Below are 24415 nucleotides of genomic sequence, written 5' to 3'. Positions count from 1 at the left end.
ACAGTGCGTCTCATCTTTGTTCATTCACTTGATCTGTTAACTTACGTAGGTCACTTAATGGCCCAATTCAGGAAAGCACTTAAAACATCAGCTTTGCAGAATCAGGCTTTCGGTCTCTCAGTTTTCCCATCTGTAAAATGGACCTTATACTCTCATTAGGTTTTGCCAGGTTTAACATTTATAAGGTGGTCTGAAAATAGCTGATATCTTGGCAATTCTAAAATATGTAGCGATAAGAAGTTCAAAGATGCACCTAGAGGAAGGAATAGGTATTCTCCTTTTTAATTGATGTGTATAAATCTAAATAGCTAAATAAATTCTAGATTTGTGGCTTTCAAACTCTTTGATGGTGCTTCCAAAAAAACAGCAGAGACTTCTCAGCTCTAGAGGTGTTTATTTAGATACTGCAGGTCGCATTGCATGTGTGATACAACATTACAGTCATTTAGTATTATACAACACAATTAAAAACTTTACAGTTCATTACAAAGTATCTTTGGATTTCAGCTCATTTAAAGTATATCGATCAACACTTAATCCACAGTCTAAATAGCCACTCTTTATATACAGACACACTGCATTTACAAAAATCAACAAAGACAAATTTCAAAAGGCTCTCCCAAGACATTTCAAAGGTTAGTGTTGATGATAAAGCAAAAGGTACTTTGACTGTAACAAGCCACACCATGGTTTACATTAGTCAGCTACTGGCACATGCCTTGAGTGTGTTGGAAGGACAGGACTGAAACCCTACTGAAGGCAGAAGGTCGTCAGCCACCCTTGAAGTGTAGCAGTAGCCAACTAATTCATAACCTAACCGTTATTGCTGAGAGTAAGATGCATGTGTTAACTCCTTAAAAGTCAGCAGTGGGAAGGGGTGTCATACAATGTATTCTATTAAGGAAAAAAAAATGCCACCAATCAAAGGATGAGAGAAAATAGTGGGGAAGTGGCTGTAAAATGAACTTTCCCTACTATTTGGATATTTATAGTATTTTTTCCAGGTTTCCCCTAGTCATGGGGAGCCCTCTCCATCCCTGCCCTTTCAGCAGTTTGTGGCCCAACAGCCACTTTCATCCACTTCATTATAAGAGCTAGATTTGGAATATTTAAACAGGTACTAATGGAGTCTTAAGCCAGAATAGGATGGGAGTTGACAGCAACTTTAGTCACAAGGCCTAGAGGCTGAAAGAGCAGCTTGGCACTTGTGGGGGAAGGAGGCAAGGAAGTGAGTGGCTTAGGCTTAGTCTACACTGGGGGAGGGGAGGCGAGAGAAAGAATAGATCTAAGTTAAGCGAATAATGTAGCTGAAGTCGACGTACTTAGATCTACTCACCGTGGTGTTTTCACCTTGGTGAGTTGACTGCTGCCACTCCCCCGTCGACTCTGCCTGCACCACTCGCGGTGGTGGAGTACAGGAGTCAATAGGAGAGTGCTTGGGGGTCGATTTACCGCGTCTAGACTAGACGCGATAAATCAACCCCCGCTGGATCGATCGCTGCCCGCCGATCTGGCAGGTAGAGTAGACATACCCTTACACTTAACACACCTCCTCCAACATCCCAATCTCTTTTCACTTCCCACAGGTGCTTCAACTCCCTCTCCCCCTTACCTGTCTCAGCGATCCAGTTTACCCCAGTATATTTTCTTCATCTGTTTAACATGATGGGTGCAGGGAGTACTCTTAGGTGACGGCTACAATAGCAGAAGTCTAGTTATGTTGACCCTCGATCAACATAGCTGTGGGGGCAAAAGCCCTTAGTATAAATGCAGTTACACTGCCAATTCTGTGCTCATGCTAGTATAGCTTGTTCTGCTCAGGGAGAGCAGACGTGTAGTTTTGCCGGTATAAGCTTTGTCCACGCTAGGAGCACTTTGCCAAGACAGCAGACCAGTATACTTATTCAGGCAAAGTGTTCCTAGTATAGACATGGCCTTAGAGAGGAGGTCTCAGCTATGCACCAGTGGAAGTTGGTGCATGGCTGTGATGTCAGAGACCCAACTGGCATGGAGTGTTGGATGATCCAGCACCAGACTCAAATCAGAACCTCTCAATGATTTTGTGGTCTGAACAGGTAGCAGCTGCTAGAATCAGACTCAGTGACTCTACAAGTGAGAAATTAGGAGTGGGTAGCTGCTAGCGTCAAAGTCACCCCAAAGCACAGAAGGAAGTTGTATATGTGTCACTGGCTCCAATCAGCTTGTATTTAGTCAGTCATTAATGATATCTGAGGTTTTCTTTGGTGGGGTGTGTGGGTCTGAGCAAGGTGGACAGCAGAACCAAATGCATGTAGTAGGAGCGGAAGTTTAGAGAACAAAAAGATGAATAAGGAAAAAACAGAATGGAGCAAGACACTTGTTGTTTGTAATCACAGCTGATCAAGCCGTTTGAATCCTATAGTGTGAATCACCTACACATTTACTTTAAACTATCATTTTAAATTACTGAAAAGCTACACACAAATGCTTCAGGCTAGTATAAAACTAGTCCCCTCCATTGGATTGGGTAAAGTCTGACGTAAAGATAAGGCACTGTTTAAATATATATTTTGTGCAAAGAACTAACAGTACCAGTGTAATGGCAACACAAGATCCCATGGAAGCTTTTCCCAGCCCCCAATGAACCCATCACACAGAAAGTTTTAATTTCATATAAATTTGCCTGTCTGATATGTAATAACCCAAGCTGGATTCTTGATTCATACAGAACACAAAAGAAAAAGATGATGAACATTTTAAAGTCAGCAACTGAGTGCATTTGTTTCCTGATGAGCAGCAGGTACAGAATGGGATTCAACCTAGTTCTGAGTCACTGACAAATTCTACCTGCTCTTAAGGACTCTGTGGCTACACTACTGAACACAAACTTATCTTCATTCACTTTCCCACTAACAGAACATGTATTACAATTAGTGTGAATCAAGGCGCTCAAGAAGCCGAAGGTGATATTTCAACAAGGAAAAGGTCAAGACACCATGGGACAGCTGAGCTCTGATATCTTCTAAATAACACAGTAGAAAGTCTTGGCTTTGTTTTAAAAAACACAAGGATTCTTATGGCTGAACTGGGACAAAAACAACACATTTCAACCGCATAAAACATTGTACCATGTGCAAATAAAAAGATTTATCTAGTGGTTACCACACATTTAGACCATTACATTTTCTATTCTCTCTGAAATCTTAAATATGCTTTATGATTTCTAGAAACCCATAATCATTCAAAACAGACCTATTGAACTTAAAAAGAAAACTTAAAAATGTAGCAGAGACATTACATCAAATATTTGCTACAGATGTTTAATGCAGGAGCCATACCTTTTTTCCTGTGTAAAGTGCATGAAAGTCTTGCGAAAAATGTGCATAAAGTTATTTAATGCAACCAGCCTCAACTACGAATTGTTCCAGCACAATTTAATAAGGTTTTTTTTATTGTTTTCATGATTTTTTTAGGGTATGCTTGGCCAACGTGAGGGTGGACAGAGCACTGACCTCAAACTCCTTTGAGTAAAAAACTATAATGAGATTTAGGAACTAACATTAGGACAAAGTCTGCTTGAGGAATGTCAACAGGAGGAGGATAATGGAGTTTGAGAGCTTCTGGTAAGATCCTCTCCTTGATTTTTTTTTTTTAAAAGAGCTTCTAACCAGCAGTTGTAAGATGAAAATGATCTGGGTAGGAAAAAGTTCAGCTGGATTAAATTTTTGGGGGGTAGGGACTGGAGTGGAATTGAACAATTCAAACATCAGTGTGGTGAAGATAGATCTATATCTATCTATATACAAAAAAATCAATGGGTGAAATCCTGGGTCCACTGAAGTCAATGGATGTTAGACTATTGACTTCAATGGAGCCAGACCATCCTAACCATCTACTGAAGTCTGAGAGTTCTGTCACTAAAACACAGCTTCCTTATTCAAGATGAACTGCTGAGGAGAGCTCTCTGGGCATTCCTAAAACTGGTGTAAGGCCTTGTCCAAAGTAGGCTGAATATATGCTAGCAACAGCTATGTTTAAAGCACACTGTACTAGCACAATTTCTGCTATTGTATAACCCTACTGATGTTTTGTAGCATAGTTTTGTAACACGATTAGGAAAAATATCCTGTTCATACAGGTTAGGGTTACCAGGCCAAAGCTCTAGTGGGTGGCAGAGTTTCTACCCTAGATCTTGATCCTTCAAACACTTCAGTAATGTCACTCACAAGCTAAAGTGTTTACACAATCAGAATCACAATGTGAACGTGGCCAAAAAGGAATGCATACTAGGTAAAATAAATAATGAAATATTCACCCAGCTTCCCTTTGCTTGGTCCCCAAATACTAGTGAAAGCACTGGATCAAATCTATGAAGATCAATCATTTAACATATAAAATCTTCACAGAGACAGACTGTGTTGGTAATATATGATGGGGCAAGAGAAAAGGGAATTAATAGAGGGTTAATAGAAAACATGGCTCTACCATTCACAACACTGTATGCTCCAAATAAGGGACCAATAAAAAGGACAAGTCAGGATTTTCCCAAATTCAATAAATGAAATGATGAGATTAATAAAAGCTAAATCAAGAAGATGCTTCACAGTAGCCAGCCATCTGTACCCATATTGGAAGAATAAAAGTGAAGCTCATTTGGAAAAAATGATTTTAGAGAGTTTTATAATGCCAGGCAGTATTATGAGAAGTTACATTGGTTAGAGTGTACTCTCTCATTGCAGAGTATTATAAAACTGATTAATAAAATAAATTATGTTATTGTTGCAGGTCACGTGTTTATGAAAAACAGTTATTCCTAAAATTAAATTCAGGATTTAGCTTCTCCAGTCTTTGTTGCTAATTTCCCCATGTTTTCAGGCTTGAAAGGAGAGAAATAGAAAAAGCTTTCCAACACTAGTCTAGTGGGTGGCAAACCCCTCTCTGACAACCCGTGTTGCAGCTTTGTGCAGGGGAAGAAAAAAAGTTGTACATTTATGAAAATCTTAAAAATCTGCCTGTACATTTAAATTCCTTTACAAAAACTTAGAAAAGAGCAGAACTATACAATGCTGATAGGAATGTACTAATGCTTGGAAGCATTTAGAATGCTGTATTCTGACCCATTCCAAATTTTATTCCAACTACTGATTAGTTTCTATTTTAATTTTTATTCCTTCTGCATAAATTGATATTAATTACAGTCAATCAGCATAATTATCTCCTGCACTAAGCATCCCTACCTCCTTTAAAGTTTACTTTGATGACAATGTAGGTTTCCCTTGGATACCTGAACCAGATGGCTAAGGCACTTAGACACATCTGTGCAGCATGAGAGAGGCTGGATACATATTAAGTTTTAACCATTAATTTAGCATCCTGAATGTTCCTCACATAGATTATAAACATCTATTGCTCAAAATTTCTAGTCCCTCACTATTTACTAAACAAAGTATAAGAAGCTCTGTATATACTGTACAATTAAGTCTTACTTTTTTCTTTACGTAATTTGTTAGAAAATATCTATATATGCCACAGGAAATTAAAAACTAGTGAAGGTCACCAAAGATAAAATCAAGTTTAAAAACAACAAAAGCCAGCCCAGTTCTCCCACCCTCCAGAAAAATGTTAGTTTTGAGGAAGAATGTGCAACCGTTCCAATAAAGTGATTTTAGGAGCAATCTCAAGAGGGTTTTGCTGGCTAGGCAGGAGCCTTTCCAAAAGGGAGGCTATTCAGTATGACGCTAAATAGAGCGCCTATGTGCAATGGCAGGCAGTGGGCGATTGTGAAGCGCAAATATTTCATATTTTTTAAAACAATAAATAAAAATAAATACAACTGGATCATTCAGTAGGGGAACAACAAGCCTTCACTTTACGAAATCTGGTAAAATGCAAATGCCAGTGAAGGTTGTGCATGGTGCCCACATCTTTCTTTGTGAGTACGTCACCAACAGGCAGTACAGACAGAACTGGAAAAAGCTGTTATAAATACTGTAGCACTTTAGAGAACGCTGATATCTTTGCAAAAATCCTGAAGACAAACTAAAGAAACAACGAGAGCAATATTCCCCTGTGTCCAGGGAAGAAAGGAAGGTGAACAGATTCTATGTCCTGTTAAAATAATAACTACAATCTATTTAGTGGGTTAACTAAATTTGAATATGCCTTTAAAAAACAGGGATCAAAAGCCACTGATAGGGTAGAATCCCATTGATTTCAATAAGAGTAGAAAGACACGAACATTATTCAAGATAGGCACTGGTTCCAGGTCATGTAACCAAGTTGATTATTTTTGTTCTGTTTCCTTCGCAATATAACTTCTTTCTTCTTTACAACTGTATCCATTTCTCATTATTGCCTGATACAGACACAGCTTTTCCAAAAGGATGGAGCCTTGCATGCTGTATTTTGATGTTTACAGAACTGCCAACCATGTTTAAGGAAGTATAGATGTTGTGGGTTGGGAAATCGCTCCAGTTAATTTTTCGCAGCTGCTGGAAACTCATACAATACTTTGAATCACTGATCTGGCAGTTCATTCTGTGAATGACTTAAAAGCAGCACCATTAAACCCCCTCCCACAACCTTCACTATTTGAAATAAGCCACACAATGAAGTGTCCCAATTTGTGTCAGGAGCCTAAACACACAGATCCATCACCATGACAAGGCAAAGATATAACATATCAGCATCAAAAGTAGAGAAAAACTCCTTCTTTAGTGTTTGCCAGAGCTAAGTTTACCAGGTTGGTTTAACGTTGCAAGCACATCCACTTCGGTGACAGCTTCACAAGCTATTTTCGAACCAGCTTGTGGGGCCTGTAAGCCTCGTTCAGTTAGCCCAAGATTTCCTGTTCTCTGCGTTCTTCTGGATCTTCTCGGGTTGGAGAGCAGATCCTTCCATTTTGGCTAGGGCTGTCAGTGATGTCAGGCTGGAGGCTGACCCTGAGAAATTGTTGCTCTTCCGGTTCTCGGGAGTAGCTCCCCCTTGCAACTTAAGCCCAGCACTCCGCCGCCTTGCTGCTCCGGTGGCTTTTCCCACTCTGTTTGGTTTCACAAGGAGCCCATAGCCTGGGTTGCATTTGAAGTACTGCCTTCCTCCAATGGAGCCATCATTCTTACCTTTAACAAGAAAAAGAAAGATGCTACAAAAGGAATTTCGCCCTCGTACACATATTTACTTATGACTACCCCTCATTTTAGAGAATCACTGGAGTCATCTGTAGGTCATTATAGCAGTGATCAGAAAGGATTCCATAAATTGACCTTCAGTCCATGGCACACCCAATAAAACTGAGTTATGAGCCAACACACTAAACTCCTGAAATCAGGTAGAAATGAATGCCGGGTGGCAATTTTCTGGAGATCATCAGTATGGAACTGAATGGGCCCATTAGCCTTTTTCTACCCTCCACCATCTAACGTATCTATTGTGGCCTGATTTTCAGACTCCGTGATAGACGGAAGTCAAAGGAAGCTGTAGGTACCATACCTTAGCACCTCTAAACATCAGGCTATTTGATTTTATTATTGCCGGTGCCATATCCACCCTCTCCATTGCAATCTGTCCACTACACAGGGCATTGCAATGGAGCTCCAAAATGCTCTGTTCCAGAAACCTGGACAATTACTATTATCCAAGAGGTTCCATTTGCCAAGAACTATCATGGATCATCAGAAGCATCCTTACATAGCACATGCTTCACCCTTGTGTCTTGACAGTTTCCCCTCATCCTAAGCACTCTAGTGCCAGATCACTTGGCCACTGGTGGGTACGTACGGTGGGTGCTGAAATCCCATGAGGTGGAGGATACAGCATTCTGCTCAATCCACAGTTTACTGTGACAAGATATGAACTCTGTTCCTATTTCTTAAATTAAATTTTATAACAGAGAGGTGAATTTACTTTAGAAATAAACTATACTCCAACAGATGGGAGACATGAGATGAAATTTCCCCCACATATAGGGGATAGGGCAATCAAAACAATCTTTTCCCCTGACAGTCTGGCAGATAGTCATCAGCCATGTGTGAAGTAATGTACAAGAGCTTCAAGGAGATGAGAGACTGATTGGGAGCAGGGGAAGCAAGTTAACTCCCTAGCATGTGGTATTGAAGCTGGAAAAAAGAGGCTTATAAACGGGGGCACATGGACTCTTATAACTGACAGTTGGGCTGGACCTTTGACAGAAGTCAGAACTACAGATTGCTCTTTGGGACATGTAAGCTGTGGGTGTCTTTTCTGTAAAACTTAAGCCGAGAACACTGTATCTGTTTAGTTTTTACCAAGCATAAATCCAGGTATGTTGAGACAAATACTTTATTTGGAATCCTCTTCTTTTTAATAAGCATTGTTTTATTGAAAGACCTGCTGTGTGTCTTGTGAGATGAGAGAGGGCAGCGTCACCCAGTCTAGTCTCATAGGAGAAAGGCACCAAGGCAACCACTTGGAGGGTAAAGTTCTGGAACCTAGATACTCCACTCTTCGTGGACAAAGGCATGGTGAGGGGTCCACTATTCCCATGACTGGCAAAAGATGAAAGTGTGAAATTTGCCAGGGGAGATCAAATAGGACAGAGGTGGAGGTGGCTTACTGGTAACACCAATTCTACACGTTCATTTGTATGTTTACAATCTATAAAAAGAGCACCCATGCGGTGCCCTTAGTAAATGTTAAAAAATTAGATTAAACAAACATGGTTGTCAATTCTCCCAGATCAAGTTAACCCAATGACAAAAAATATTGACCCCTTTTAATACCTAGATAGACTAGATCAGCATCACTCACCCTAGTCAACATCCATCTCCTCTTGGGCAAAGGAAAAAAGGTGCACCTTGAAGGCTAATAAACTTGGGCTGTTATGGCGCTGAGGAGGAAGCAAATTCTAAAGGTTTGGGGCCTTAGCATAGAATGTTCTGCCCGCCAATCCCCTATCTTGTACCTTTATCTCATTTTTTTCAGACCACTCATGCTGGGGCCACCATATCCATATCCTCAACACACTGAGAACTGCTTGAGACCTACACATATTAACAGGCCTCCAGCAGGAGCAGCATCTTTTCCTCTTCACAGAGAAGCTTGCATCACCAGCAGCATCTTTGGAGGTCTGATGTTGCTACTCCTGACTGATCGGCACTTTTCAGATTGGAAATTGAACACCCCTCCTCTTCCCCCATTAAATGATCGAGTCTATTCCCTGGTGCTCGGTGCATGATTACTCCATGCTTTTTATATATATATTTACACATATACACACACACACACACACACACCTTGTGTGCTTTTGTGGTCCAGTTTTAAACAGCTTGGGAGAGATTATCCAACAGTTTAATGTACATCTCAACTTCTATTTAGTCCAAATTTTCCTTTCCTCCTTTGCATTCCATGACTCCTGTTGCACTCACTCTGGTCCTCCCTAGGAAATTCCTCTTTCCTTGAGGTTTATACATTTATATACTTGTAGATTGTTAGTATTGGGCTTTGCAGGGGAAGGTGAGGATTAGCAGTTTGAATGATTCATCAGGACACAAGAAACCAATAAATTATTGAGGAGAGGGGGCTATGCGGTGAGATCAGAGACGGTCTACATTGGCAGGGGCACTCTGGGCAGACACATGTTAGTGAGAGACAGACTGAGGGAGATTCCAGTAATCAAGGTGAGATTTTTTTTTCTTGAATATCTAATCTACATAGCCTAAAACATTTCCCCCGATCATGAGTCCTCCCAGGTGTCATATGTAATCTGCCTGTTATGAATAGATATCCAAAGCTGTTTAGTATTTATCACATTGCAACCTGCCACAGAGCATATCTTACCTGAAGGCAAATCGAGTTCCACACCAACCCATGTTCCCTCTTGAAAGTCAGTTGGGCCAACATATCTAATTGTGCCTGTCTTATTTGTGCCAACAGTGACATACTCTCCCTCTTTTAGCCATTCTGGGATTTCATTGGCATCTTCAGAATCAGAAGCCGCTTCCAGTTTTTCATCAGCTGTCTCCGCACCATTATGGCTCAACCCTTGTGCAGTCACCCGGTTCTTTTCTCTCTCCTCTTCCTCTGGGCTTGAAGAGCACCCAGACTCTCCCCCCAGCATGCATGTAAAAGATTTGAGCTCAGATGTCCTGACTTTTTGGATTTTGAATGGAGAGGCTGTAGCGCTCGGCTGGGACAAGAGGTCAGGCTGAAGCTGTGGTTTGGAAGCTCTCGATTCTGAAGTAGAGGCGGGCTTTGTGTGGTCCTTTTTCCTGGCAGCTTGTCCCACTGACTCTCCAGTTGTTGAAGCCATTAGCGGTTTGGTCAGCAGCTCCTTCTTTGGGATGGAGGTAGAAACGTAGCTTTTCGCATCAATGGCTACAGAGGCAACATCTCGTTCTTCACTCTGAGTCACAGGGGAGACAAAGGACTTGGACTTTAGATGCTCATTACCATTCACGTTGCTGCTGTCCTTAGGTCTCTCATGGGCAGTGCTGAGGTCAGAAGCAGCTTGATTATCTCTTTTAACAGCAGGGTAGCCCTCTGAAGTGCACTCTGTCTGCATTGAAATGTCAGTAGCAGAAGTTACCTGAACAGCTGGGGTGGGTGGGGAGATGTTGCTCACTGCAGACGTTTGGCCACCTGTCTGAACAATTGCTTCATTCCATGCAGTGAGCGCTTCAGACAGAGTCGCTGTTGAAACACTGTGAGAAAAGTAACCACTTGAGGCTTCACTCAGGGGACTTGGAGGGCCCTCTTGGGAGTCCTGTGCCTGAATGTCTGCGGTGTGCTGCTGTGAAGGCACTTTGGGCATCTTTTCTTGGTTCTTTTCTGCCTCTGTAGCTTGCCTGGCCATTTCAAATGGTTCTTTCCCCCCTTCTTGGTTAATCTGAAAAGATGACAAGTATGGGTTATGGTATTCAAAACATCTGGGCTGATAATGCTGACATATGGCCTTCTGAAACTATCTAAACCTCTGGTTTATCCAAATCCCTGCACATTTGCAGAGCTGGACTGGTGCTTGTTGATTTATAGCCATCTTTACAAACCTGGTGGGATTATCAGTGCATTTCTTCCATTAATAAAAAAATAGTGTCCAGCAAAAGAAATACGTTCCCCAATATTTACTGAAAAATTATTTATATCACAGGAATGGTCATTTGCCTTTTGAACGTCAGGATTTATTTGAAATGTGAAACAGCCATGATCTATAAGTCTCTTACAGTTATTTGGCTTAACTCAGGATTGATAAATCATGCATTTCTAAGTAAACTGTCATTTATATCCCCGTTTCCAAATGCCATTCCCCTCTCAATACTGCCACCACCACATACTTTCCGAGTATGAAATTAACTGCACCACCGAGATTAACAGCCCATTTTAGTGATGTATTTCTTGGCTGTACAGTTTACTATATAGGATGGATCAATATCTTTTGCCAGCAAATGTACTCTAAAAGATTAGGATGTCTTTAAATCTTTTTCCGGGGGGGGAGGGGGGGGGGCATGAGGAAGGCAAACTTGTACATATTCTGTTTACTAACTCACCAGTGTTTATTTTTGTTTTCTGTTCTAAATTAGTATCCATTGGAGTGGAAAGTTACCTTGAATTTTCAGATTTAGAGAGACAAAGTGGGTGATGTAATATTTTTTATTAGACCAACTTCTGTTGGTGAGAGACAAGCTCTGGAGCCAACAAAGCTCTTCTTCAGGTCTGGGACAGGTACTCCCAGCATCACAGCAAAATACAAAGTGAAACACATTGTTTAACATAAGTAGTTAGCACATGTTGTAAGGGACTATTCAAGGTACAGTGGCCTGTTAATACCTCTGCAGTCACAGGACAAAAAGAGAGGGTTACTGGATTACAGATTTTTCTAATAAGCCCTAAATACAGAGTCTCTGTTCAGTCCATGATTTGTACTATCTAGCAGAGTAATGAATTTAAGCTCCTCTTTTGAAAGTGTTGTGCAGGTTTCCTTTCAGGATGAGGGCTGATAGGTCAGATATAGAGTGATCTAAGCGTTCACCACAGGTGATGTGTTGTTTTTGCCTTTTATCATTTTCCTTTGTGAGTTCATTCAAGAGCATAGTGATTGTCTGGTTTCACCCATATAGTTGCTATTGGGGCATTTAGTGCACTGGATAAGGTGTACCACATGTTGTGATAGACATGATCCATCAATCATCCATCAAGGTGTGCCATGAGGAAGGGGGAGTTCCAACGAAAGATTTCATAAGCCATATGCTGACTGAGCGTAGCAAGTAGCTTTCTGTGAACAAATTAATTTCTTTTTCAATCTGAAAGCCAAGATTTTTTTTAAATTCCTTTCATAATCTAGAGACCTATGACATTGTCTCACCCACCTTTGTTTCTTTTCAAGATATTTTCTAGTGCTTTGCCCAATCTAGTTTTAAGTGTCCCAAGTGATGGGACTTTCACTCTCCCTTGAGGAGACTGTTCTAAAGGAAACATAAGTGGCATTTAGAGAAAGCAGAATTTGATTGAATTACTGGCGCGTCAGAATCAAAGGCTAGCCTTCTACTGCTGAGTGAAATGTACTACAGAAAAGTTTCTGAAAACGTTATGGTCAATTAAAATATATTTTTAGCTCTTTTATGGGGACGGGTGCTGTACTGTAGATTTAGACGTTCTATCCTTTCCTTGGGTTTTCCCTTTTACATAAGCTTTAACACACATTTTGTTAAGACAATATAAGCACAATTGGAGAAAACTGATCTGCTACTCATAAGATTGAAATTCTGCTGAACTGTGGGAGATCATAAGAGTGTTTTCTCTGCAGGTTAGTGCTAGTCTTTTTCATGTTGATATCATGAATTAGAATGAAATGTAAAACTGAGAATCAAATTAAACGTTCAGAATAAGGGATACATTCTGTTTATAGAAAGCACCCCAGCCCAGCAATTTGCCTTTTAAAGCAGTAGGCAGCTAAACTTACCTGCTAGTGCAATCATATGATTAGCAAGGTTTTCAAATATAAAAGTGTAACAAGCAATATAAGAGGAGAATTTAGCAGGACATAAAAAACCCATTCCAACCTACATTACAGTTAATTGTCTAAGCGAAGCAACAATAAAAATGGAAGAGGTTTGACGTAATGATGCCAGCAGTAGCCTTTGCATACAACACTGCTGCTGTTTCCATTGGTTTCCAGCTACAAGATATTGTGGACAATGTAGTGTGCCTACCTGTTTTAACTTTGTAGCACTGGCATCAATGCTGGCAGACTGAACCATAATTCGTGGGACAGGCTGCAGGAGAGGGGGGAAAAAAACAGCATTATTCACTTATAGGATTAAATATTGCTGAACTGGTTTAACTGAAGAGGGAAACCTTTAAAATATGTATTGAAAATTCTGGGATAACAAATGGTCTTTAGGGACAGACAAACGGAGCTTTGCTTTTTTTAAAAAGGGCTCTGCTGACCCCCACTATACCACGAGGGGACAAATGAATGTTGTCTTAACCCAGGTAATGAGAACGTCCCTGCATTTCCACACACACGCAACAGCGTGAACTATATAGGGTAAGGTTTTAAAGTGTAAATAAAAAAGATTGTTGTGGTGTGGCCACAGAACAGCTGTTTCTCTGCCAGACTGACCACTGAACAGATCAAGGTTGGAAGTAAAAGGAAGAGGAGTTGCCTATGCTACTTCAGCTGACATCACTGAACAAGCAGGCAGATTCGCTATTAGAAGTGGCCAAAATTTAACAGAGATTTCAACCGACCTATGTCCCCTGCCAAAATGTTCTCCCCGTCTACAACGTGAGTCTTACAAGATTTTCAACACCATGCGCTCTATCTCAGTCTGTAAGAAACATCTACAGAAGTTCCTTTTGAAAAGAGGCACCATAACTTACAACATGCAAAATGCTAAACTGAAAAATATGTGCAAAGTGGGTGAGGTTCTCTCTTTTATTGGACCAACTTCTGTTGGGGAGAGAGAGAGAGAGGCTTTCGAGCTTACACAGAGCTCTCCTTCAGGTCTGGGAAACTAACAATGTCACTGCTAAATACAAGATTTGAATAGATTGTTTAACATAAGTAGTTAACACATATTTCAAGGGTCCATTCAAGGTGATGTTAACATCCCTCCAGTCATAGGGAGGAAAGTAGGGTGGGTGGGGATCAAGTTTGGCAGGGGGAGGGAGGGCGGGGGATTGTTAATGGGTTACAGATTATTGTAATAAGCCATAAATCCAGTGTCTGTTTAGTCCATGACTTGTACTGTCCAGCAGAGTAATAAATTTAAGTTCCCAGGTTCATCTTCTGAAAGTGTTGCACAGGTTTCCTTTGAGGATGAGGACTCATAAGGTCAGATACAGAGTAATCACTTTGTGAAAAGTGTTCATCTACAGGTGATGTGGTGTTTGTCTCTTATTTTCCTGTGAGTTCATTCGAGAGCATAGTAATTGTTTGGTTTCCCCCACATAGTTGCTATTGGGGGCATTTAGTGCACTGGATGAGGTACACCACGTGTGGTGATAGGCAAGTGCAGGACCCATGGATCTTGAACAGGGCCGGCTCCAGCCACCAGCTCAGCAAGCAGGTGCTTGGGGCGGCCAACGGAGAGGGGCGCCATGTCGGGCTCTTCGGCAGCAAGTCCCTCGGAAGGACCTGCTGCCAAATTGCTGTCGAAGAAGAAAGCGGCGAGGTGGAGGTGCTGCCGATCGCGACCTTCCTTCCCCCCCCACCCCCCGCTTGGGGCGGCAAAAACCCTGGAGCCGGCCCTGATCTTGAAACATGTATTGTGGCGGGTGTTGATCACTGTAGCAGTGGAGATATGGTCTGCGGTGGGCCCCAGGGCATAGGGAACCAGTGGCTTCTCTGTGGTTGGAGTGGAGGATATTGTCATGATGTGGATGGCCTCTTCGGGTACTCTTAGTGGTGGTAAGGGATGGGCAGCCCCTGCACTTCATCCGAATGTCCTGAATAGGAAAATTCAGACACTGGTTCCATCAATAGTACTATTGAAGCCAGTGGAAGCAGTTTACCAGGGGTGGGCAAACTATGGCCCGGGGACTGCATCTGACCTTTCTGATGTTTTAATCCAGCCCTCCAGCCAGGGAACGGGGTCGGGGTTTGCCCCACTCTGCACATGCCGTGACTCCGTGAGGCTCCCGGAGGCAGCGGCATGTCCTCCCTCCGGCTCCTACACATATGGGCAGCCAGGGGGGCTCCGCACGCTGCCCTTTCCCCAAGTGCCGCCCCTGTAGCTCCCATTGGCTGGGAACCGAGGGCAATGGGAGCTGCAGGGACAGCACAGTGCACAGAGCCGCCTGGCTGCGCCTCCACATAGGAGCTGCTTGAGGTAAGCACTGCTCAGAGCCTGCACCCTGCCCCAGCCCTGATCCCCCTCCCACCCTCCGAACCCCTCAGTCCCAGACTGGAGATCCCTCCTGCACCCCCAACCCCTCATACCCAACCCCACCCCAGAGCCCACCCCCACAGCCAGAGCCTTCACCCTACCCCCATACCCCAGCCTGGAGCCCCCTCCTGCACCCTGAACTCCTCATTTTTGGCCCCACCCCAGAGCCCGCACCCCCACCTGAACCCCAACTCCCAATTTCTTGAGCATTCATGGCCCACCATACAACTTCCATACCCAGATGTGGCCCTCGGGGCAAAAAGTTTGGCCACCCCGATGTAGACTATTGGAGGACGCGGTGAAGGGTGTCTTGACTGCGGCATGTCCTGGATGGGAGATCTGGCCTCCCTAGAGGTGGATGGTAGCAGAAGGCATGGAGATCTTGGCTCTCCCACAGCAAACAGTTCCTGGGGCTCCGGAGTCCTTCCCGGTGGACTTTCCCGGAGTGGGCGGATCCCGTATCTTAAGGGGGGGGCCGACATTGACGGCGTGTTGGGCTCGGTACCTGGTACCAACAGATCTGCTGGTCTGTGCGGATTCTTGTCACGTTTATGCATCTCTGAGTGCGCTGCTTCCCCATGGCTGGTGCTTGTGGAAAAAACATCCCAGTTCTTTGGTTTGGAGGAAGACTTACTGCCATGTCTATGTGCATGCTTCCTTACCTCCAGACTAGGCCCCGACATGGGTCCATAGTGGTGGTACTGACAGAGCCAGACTCAGTCTCCATAGCCAGCAGCGTTAATCCTGGCTGTATCAGGCGATGTACAGAGGAGTTCCTCAGCCTCGGTCCAAATGAGGTTTTATGGTGACTTCCATGAGATGCTTCTTGAGGCAGAGAGCCCACTCTTCTCAGGTATGGCATGGGAAGGAATGGCAGATACTTCACCAGGATGAAATGTGGGCTTCTCCCAAGCAGCATTGATGTTTATCGCTCACCAAAGAGGAACACGGGCAGGAGGCACAGATTTTAAAGCCTAGGATCTTCGGCATAGTCCAGTAACCGTGTGTATGTGTGTTGGGTGTTTACCCGGAAACAGATTCCCCCAAAGTCCTAACTCTACTCCAAATAACTACTAAAACAGTAAAATAGCATCGGACTACTAAAACTATATACTGTACAACTAAACTCTTTTTAAAAGGTGTGTCACACACAAGAGGACAGTGATAGTTTTGATCTGGATCATGAGGCGGTGAGAAGGAACTGGCGACGTGGTTGGTCTGTCCTGCCCTTTATCACCTTGAATGAAACCATGAGGCGAGGCAAGGGCACATGTGTGGACCAGTGGAGACTACTACTTGAAAAAATCTCCAGCTCTGAACGCAGGGTGCACATATGTAAACCCTCAGTGGAATACAATAGGGAGCATCATTCGAAGAAGTGAGAACTGCTCCCATTCATCTCTTTGAAGTAATGATTATTTAATTGTTGTCATTGTTAACTATTTCACTTCTGATCAAAGCATATTAAAAAGGGACTATCTTTAAATTATGCATAAGATCTGCAGTTTTTATGGTGAGCAATGGCTCATTTTGGTGTCATAAATCAGGTGGCATTTAGGAGAGTATCACCTCTCCACTCACCAACCTGATCCCTGGAACTAAAAGGCATGGAGTAAAGCCCAGGAAGTCATCTGAGCCTCACCAAGGAGGACCCAATCTGGCAGAGCCCAGCAGGGAGACCTAACCCTCCTCACCGCCAACCAAGCTTGGTCTCCTCCACAACAGCAGGGCCTGGTCTGATTGGTGTGAAGCCAGGTAGCCCCCTCCCTGGCTTTAATGGCAACTGCTCCTCCCTCTGCTGGAGACTGTCTGTATCTGAACCTCTCTGAGGGGGAAGCCAAATCTGGGAAACCCACCAGAAGATTAGTAATCATATTTAACATCTCTACTTCTTACAATCTACTATGAGTGGCATCACAAGCAGGAGCAGCTAGGGAGAATGGCATCATTTTTCCCTCCTCATTCCTGGCTCAACCTTTCAAGTATTTACTAGAGCGTAGTGCTTACCACTGAGAGTTATAATTATAAGTCTACACAAGTATTGCTAGTGATTTAGGGTCTTGGAGAGGCAGCGTGTTCCAACAGATAGGCAGTCTATTCTCTACTCTGGAAGTGACCTCATGTGTCACAACCTCTGCCTCAGTTTCCCCATCTGTAAAATACGGATGTTACAATATGCTCTTTTGGAAAGTGCTTTGAGGTCTATGGATAAAAAAATGCTATAGAAGTGATCACAATGATCTTATATAGTTTTCTTATTTTGATATTTCCCAGTTCCTTTATTTTTAGCATTATTCACCTGGCCTTCAAAAAAAAAAAAACAGAAAACCCCACACTTTCCTGTATTTTATCAAAAACCGTCAGTCTTACAGCATGTAAACCCATAAAATGTAAAAGCCTTGTTATCAAACAACAAAAGAAATAAAACAGTTATACTTTAATCATTCCCTATCAACTGCTAAAATACCATTCTCCTCCTGAAAGCATGACACACATAAAAACTCTTAAGATACCTTTGCCAGACAACTTTAAAAGAAGTATGGAACAAAAAAGCAATTATAAAAAGTGGCACTTAACCAACTTTGCTGTTGACAGGAAACAGATAGGTAAGATGCTTTTTACTCTTGTCGGGTAGTAAAGGTTTTAAAACAAATATTTGTTATGAACTGTGGTCAAGTTAGTGGGGGGAGAAATAAGTACTAATGCAATTTGTTATAATAACTTGTGTTTGTGAAAAGACATGCACTGATGAAATATAGGTCTCTGTATCCAGCGCCACATTCTGTATTCAAATGCATAAGCATAGTTCCCACTGAAGTAAAAAGTGGCTGCACATACATCTGAGAGGCAGAATTTGGTCCTTGGTCGATTCATAGAGATAATTTCTGGCATATGATCTGCAATGAATTGACAAACCTGGACTGAAAGAGAATGTCAAAGCACCCAGTTCGGTAATAGATTCACAATAAGAGTTGCTAAACACAATTTGGTTTAGATTTTATAAAAAGAGAGTTATTAATGTTAAAAATATAAATTAAAATAAAAAATAGGATATTTGGAGACTTCACAGCTGGGTAGCCAATCACTATATTGTGACCTAGAAAAATCTAGTATATGTGTCCTATTAAATAGTTCTCTAGTTCATACATTTAAATAGCAGATGAATTCTAACAATTAAGAGATTTACAATGATAAAAAGAAATATTAAGTCACTTCTTTAAAAAGTTGTTTGAAAGGAGATAGGATGGCTTTGGGGACTGGTAATGAGAAACAGAGCTTTTCAACTCTAGATCACTGGATTAAATCCTAAAATGCTTAGGTTTAAGCATGTGATTAGCCCCACTGAAGTTAACTTTAAGCACGCAAGTAGACCTGTTAAACACATACTTATGTGCTTTGCTGGACTGAGGCTGGAGTGCTCCAGTTCTTACTATTAATCTGGGGCTTGATTCTGCAAGGTTTGTAGACCTACGTGAAATGAATTGGACTGAGAACACCAGATCCCAGCAGGCAGGTGATCATATCACAAAAACCTGCACCATAATAGGCACTTGTTTACCCACTCACTGTATCAGAAGAGAGGGCAAGGACTGATTGGGCCAGGGATCCTAGAATTACCCTCCAATTTAGAGGTTGTCCCTTGAGGTCATGGTTAAAGCACACTAGGAGGGCACTAATCAGGGAGTTTCCATTGCTGTTGCCTATGCTGCACCTTCTCTCAAGATGGGGATGGACTTCAGCTGCAAGGATTATCAGTCTGACAGAACTACATTCACACAGCCATTTCAAAAAAGCTACTGCAAAATTCTTTACTGGGGTATAACATGCAATAATAATTTCATTACATGTAAATTAGTCAGTTTGAGAACCTAAGATTTACTTTCATGAGCTACCCCCACGTATTTAGTGCAAAATTAAATATACATTGTTTCTTGTGCAATTAATTTATTTCATTCCCAATTCCAAGCAGAAAGATTAAAAGGGAAATTTGTAACAAGATTTTTTAAAGTTTCAGATTTTTTGAGTTTCACTCGTTTGCTTTAAAAAAATTAGTTTTACAATAATCATTCTAATTAAAACTGTATTTAAAAGGATGATATTGGAAGCTGAATTAGGCAAGAAACTGAAGCCTTAACAACTCAGTCAACAAGAATTAGATGCATATTAGCTCAGTTGGCCATGAAGGATCTGTTGAGCCGTGCGGATTAAAGAACACAAATTATTATTAGAAACCCTGAAAAAAGCCTTTTAGACATACGTTTAAAAAGGGGTTTTCTGATGTCAAATTATTTATATTTGATTAGGGGACAGAATTCCTTTTAATCATGCTAAGCATCATGCACATCTATGGCACTACATAAATAATGGTATGTATGCCAGAGAAAGCCTCTCTGGGTGGGTTTCATTAATTGAAGTTCATTATTTTCTAGATTAGTTACTAAACCTGTGTCAGAAGGTCAAAGACAACAATTTTGTTAGCTGCCCTCCTCTCCTGTGCCATACCGCTGCATTTCTGGAACACAACCAGACAGCAATGAATTATGACATTAGAATACAGAAACTCAGACAAGAGATTCTTCTATAAGGGAGCAGTGACACAAAAATATGTTTCATTTCAGCAATATGCTAACAAAATCTATTCACCTAGGCACTCAGATATTTCTATGCCCCCTCCCCCATATTAGTATCTAGAGAGAGCAAGAAATGAGTCTTCAGAAATATTTTAAAACCGTTGAATAAGTTCACACTGGTCTGAGGAGTCTGCTTTTGCCACTGCAATGATAAAAGGTATGGACTGCACTTTGATATATACATTGTAAATACCAACACACAATGATAAGTTAAAATGCCATTATATGAGCAGTTCAGAGAGACCAAAATGGTCACAGCGTGAAGAATAATCTGTCTGGTTCAGACTATGGAATCAACAATATGCTAATAAAGAAATAAGCCTTCAATTGCATGCACATAATATAATTAAGCATATATATAGCTAGAAACTAGAAAGATGCAACCCTCACCCCTTCCTCCTCCACACTTGTGGAGTTTAAAATAATTAATTCTCCCCCATCAACAATAAGAATGGAAAAAGCCATAAATTCTGCATGTGGCATCACTAACTTGTTTTAAGAATGAACAATGGAAAGTAAAGAGCGAGTCAAATAATCACAAATGGTTAAAGAATATAGCTGCTTTTTAATTTACAAAATACTGGCAATTAATTTAAAGGCACCAAATTAGTCAGAGAGAATGTGTATTTTCTATCTTTAAAGTATATAAACAGCTTCATCAGCAGCCAATCTTTTAGGTATATAAACAGCTTCATCGGAAGCTGATCTGCTAGTTACATGAAGAATCCTATTATGCCAAATTAATTCAATCTAACTAATTAGAGAGCAGGAAGTTCTTTCAATTATTTTATGTGCTGTCTGAGAAACACACTTGAATACGAGAGCAGATTTCATTAATTGCGGTTCATTATTCTCCAGATTAGTTACTAAACTTGCATCAGAAGGTCAAAGACAGCAATTTTGTCAGCTGCCACCAGCTTCACAGTAATGTCTTTGCATTTCTAGAACCCAGACAGCAATTGATTACAAACAAAAAATGGAACTGGAAGAGACCATCTTGCTAAGGAAACACATACAAAAACGTATCTTACTTTAAGGCAGATGCCTACTTAAGCAAAAGCATATCGAGGAAATAAGAATCTACTGTTGAGATAATTTTTGATAATTTTCAGAACAAGTACTCAAAACCTTCTGGTTTTGCTGTAGATTAATATTAGAGCTTTTCAAATTATGGCTTCATCCAAAGAAAATATGTTGAGCTTTGGGAACACACACTTACCCACTCTCTGAGGCCTGCTTAGTCATGGCGACGGAGAGGTACTCACCTCATGCAGTAACTGGAGTTTGAGATGGGTGCTCCACTTCAATTATGCACCTTTCATCGGAGATTTTTGGTGGTAGTGGCCATTTGGCCTGCGCACATGCACTACACACCCTAGTGTTCTGCACCAAGGACATATAGGGCTATACAGGCAAACTGCCCTCAATTCCTTCTCCACCAAAGTGTCCTGTAGAGAAAACTCCAAAACAAAACGGAGGGACACTCATCTTGAAGAACTCCAATTATTGCACAGGGTGAGTAACCTCTCCTCCTTTGAGGAGTGTCCCTAAGGGTGCTTCACTTCAGCTGACTTCAGAGCAGTATCCTCAACAGGAGGAGGGAGCTTCAGAGTCGAGTCCAATACTGAAGAGAAGACTGAATTCCCAAAGACAGCATTTGATCGGGAAGAATGAACCACTGTGTGGCACTTGGAAAATGTATTTACTGAAGACCAAGTTGCAGCCTTGCAGATCTCAACAATGGGAACAATGTCGGAGAGGTAGAGACAGACCTCATGGAGTGGGCTAATACTCTAAGAAGAGGAAAACTGGCATATTCATAAGAAGAAATAATACACCCTGAAATCCATCTGGCAAGTCTCTACATGGAGATGTTGGACATTTGGACCTGTCAGCTATTGACACAAACCGTCTTGGAGACTTTTTTAAATGATTCGGTTCTGCTCAAATAAAAGGCCAACACCCACCTGATGCCTAGGGTATGCAAGGCAGCATCATCCCTGCTCTGGTGCCGTTTCAGGAAGAAAATTGGGAAATGGATGACTTGATTGATATGAAATTCAAACAATACCTTAGGTAGAAGTTTAGGATGTGAATGTGATGAGACCACCTTTCAAGGACACTATAAAGAGAGGATCCAATAATAAAGATCCCATTTCCCCAACTCTTCGAGCAGAAGTGATGGTCACCAAGAAAGCCATTTTCATGGATAGGTGAAGAAGGGAATAGATTTGAAAGGGGATTTCATAAGACATTTGAGTATGAAGTTTAAATCCCATACAGGAGTGGGTTCTCTAATGTAAGGATAAAGATTCCCCAATCCCATAATGAATTTTGTCATGGTGAATGAGCAAACACTGAGAATCCCTCAATTGGGGAATAAAAGACTGTGAGAACCACCAAGCGAACCCTGACAGAACTCATAGATAATTCTGACTAATTCCAGGAGATACTCCAGGGCACCACAAAGTGAAGAATGAACAGACAACAGATGTCACTGATCACACCAGTGGTGAAATTTTTTCCATTTCTGCAAATAAGTATGATGCATAGATCTTTTCCTACTATTTAATAACATCTGCTATACCTCTGCAGAACAGGAAATCTCTATTCCTGCGAACCATTCATTAACCAAGCACGGAGGTGAAGAATTCCCAGGTTGGGACAGAGAGTCTGACTGGTATCTTGGGGGAGGAGGAGGGGGGAAGATTGGAAATGGAGGAAAGACTCATAGCTGGACACACCAGGAAGAGTACCAGGGTTGTCTGGGCCATATTCGAACTATTACTATGATCTTGACTTTGTCTTGCTTGATCTTGTTTACCACTTTCAATCTTAGGGCTATTGGAAGAAATGCATACAGAAGGCCTCTCATCCAAGAATGAGGAAAGCATCTCCCAGTGAGTGAGGGCCCAAGCCCCCTTGCAAGCAAAATAGTTTGCACTTCCTGTTCGTAACTGTGGCAAAGAGATCCACTTTTGGAATTCCCTACGTCACGAAAATGTGATTGAGAATCCGGGAGTTGAACTCCCATTCGTAGTTCTGGAAGAAGTGCCTGCTGAGGTCATTGGCCTTAGTGTTTTGTACGCCCAGGAAGTAGGCTGCTGAAATTAGGATGTGGTTGGCTATACACCAGTTCCATAGCCTCATTGCTTCAGCACAAAGAAGAGTATCTCATCCCCCCTGCCAGCTGATATAGAACATGCAGGCTACATTGTCATGGTTTTTGTGGATCTGTTGCTGACTAATGGCTGGAAGTGGATACAGGCATTCCTTACTGCCTTCACCTCCAGGAGGTTGATGTGTAACCGTGCCCTGAATGGTATGGATCCCTAAATGCACTTCCCAACCTACCAGAGATGCATCTGTCATTATGGTCATGGTCGGGAAGACCTGGATGAATGGAACACCTGCACAAACATTGTGTAAGCCTTTCCACCCGTTGGGAGTCTCACACTTGATAAGTGACTGACACTAGCTTGTTCAGGTTGTGTTTGTTCAGGGTATAAACCATCCTGAGCCAGTCCAGGAAATATCAAGGCATAACTTGGCATATTGTGTCACAAAGGTGCAAGCTGTCACATGTCCAAGTAATTGAAAGCAATTTCTTGTTAATGTCTGTGGACTGATTTGTATTTTTGAGATAAGGCCTTCCACTTCCTTTCAGAATCTATTAGACTCTATTGTCTAATAGATCTCACTTTTCAATTAGTATCAACAAAAATTTCTAAAGTTTCCCTTTGCTTAATTTCACCTCTTGTCTTCTATTTATATCCCCCAGAACTCTCCTAGTCTCCCTCTTCATTATTTACATTCAAATGCTTGTAGACATATCAGATCTTTACCCTTTATTTTTCCTTCAGTGAAGCTAAACTGGTTTAGATATTTTAACTCTTCCCTCGTAAATCAATCCCTCCAGCCTTTTAGTCATTTTTGTTGCTCTTCTCTAATTCCCTCCAATTTGTTGATTGCTTTCTGATCATAAGAATTGTGTATTTATACGGCACCTAAGGGGCACCCTATACACTGCACGCAATATTCAAGGTGCACTCTGTACCAGAAAGAAGCCCATCAATTCCTTTTTAAGTGATGTATCAGGGGGTAGCCGTGTTAGTCTGTATCCACAAAAACAACAAGGAGTCCGGTGGCACTTTAAAGATTAACAGATTTATTTGGGCATAAGCTTTTGTGGGTAAAAAACCTCACTTCTTCAGATGCATCATTTTAAGTGATGAAATTCCTTTGCAAGTGCCACCGGAATTTCACTTTACTTTTTTTTTTTTTTTTTTTTTTTTGAAGCAGTATTTTCTAGTTGGCCATTTGCTACCACTGCTGGCATTACACCATTTCCATGATCTTCCTTGCCATTGGACATCAGACTTTTGTCCTGCCACTGCACCAGTTGGTATTTTTCTAGGTTCAGTATAATTTTCTTCCCTGGCC

General features: G+C 41.7%; 1 protein-coding gene across 2 annotated transcripts in view; it reads right to left on the bottom strand.

The window, feature by feature from the left end:
* Nucleotides 1-380: 380 nt before the first annotated feature.
* KIF13B (kinesin family member 13B) overlaps nt 381-24415 on the bottom strand; it is a 191934-nt gene continuing 167899 nt past the window's right edge. Inside the window, exons 38-41 of one of the 2 annotated variants that reach the window (XM_054021923.1) lie at nt 13161-13223; nt 9793-10840; nt 6971-7097; nt 381-6920 (exon numbers count right to left, since the gene is read on the bottom strand). In XM_054021923.1, the coding sequence (XP_053877898.1) occupies nt 6812-6920; nt 6971-7097; nt 9793-10840; nt 13161-13223 (1347 nt within the window). In that variant the 3' untranslated portion in view covers nt 381-6811. Of the gene's footprint in view, nt 7098-9792; nt 10841-13160; nt 13224-24415 lie in introns of both variants that reach the window. The other variant, XM_054021922.1, reaches the window with a different exon arrangement.

The sequence above is a fragment of the Malaclemys terrapin genome, chromosome 3, assembly GCF_027887155.1.
Source record: "Malaclemys terrapin pileata isolate rMalTer1 chromosome 3, rMalTer1.hap1, whole genome shotgun sequence".
Classification (NCBI taxonomy): Eukaryota; Metazoa; Chordata; order Testudines; family Emydidae; genus Malaclemys; species Malaclemys terrapin.
The sequence above is the reverse complement of the archived record's forward strand: the minus strand, read 5'-3'. Positions and strand labels throughout refer to the sequence as shown.